Genomic DNA, 293 nt, shown 5'->3' with positions numbered 1-293 from the left:
GGGGCCCCCCCCCTACCACAAACACCTCACCGTGATCCACGTGGGCTAATATACAGATGTTCCTGATGCCGGAGGTCTTCTTCTGGAGGCCAACCATCTTCTCCACGCTGCTGAGCACCATGGCTGGCTAACTCTGTCAGCGGAGGAAAGCATTTCACTTCGGAGGCAACTTAGAAAACTCCTGGCTCGGCTTTATTACGTAAACTGCGACCAGAGTTACTCATCGGGGAAACCACGCTGGGCTCTCAGGGCCCTCAGCCATCACCCGCCCCTCGGGCCCCACGGACTGGGCA

General features: G+C 58.4%; 1 protein-coding gene across 1 annotated transcript in view; it reads right to left on the bottom strand.

Annotated features, from left to right (window-relative positions):
* Positions 1–142, bottom strand: part of EFTUD1 (elongation factor Tu GTP binding domain containing 1) — a gene marked incomplete at its 3' end in the record, with an annotated part of 46,180 nt that extends 46,038 nt beyond the window's left edge. The window contains exon 1 of the mRNA XM_009074930.1: positions 31–142. Within this exon, the coding sequence (XP_009073178.1) occupies positions 31–121 (91 nt within the window). The remainder of the gene's footprint in view (positions 1–30) is intronic.
* Between the last annotated feature and the right edge of the window lie 151 nt (positions 143–293).

The sequence above is a fragment of the Acanthisitta chloris genome, unplaced genomic scaffold, assembly GCF_000695815.1.
Source record: "Acanthisitta chloris isolate BGI_N310 unplaced genomic scaffold, ASM69581v1 scaffold43030, whole genome shotgun sequence".
In the NCBI taxonomy this organism is placed as follows: Eukaryota; Metazoa; Chordata; class Aves; order Passeriformes; family Acanthisittidae; genus Acanthisitta; species Acanthisitta chloris.
This window is presented reverse-complemented; position numbering and strand designations above follow the sequence as displayed.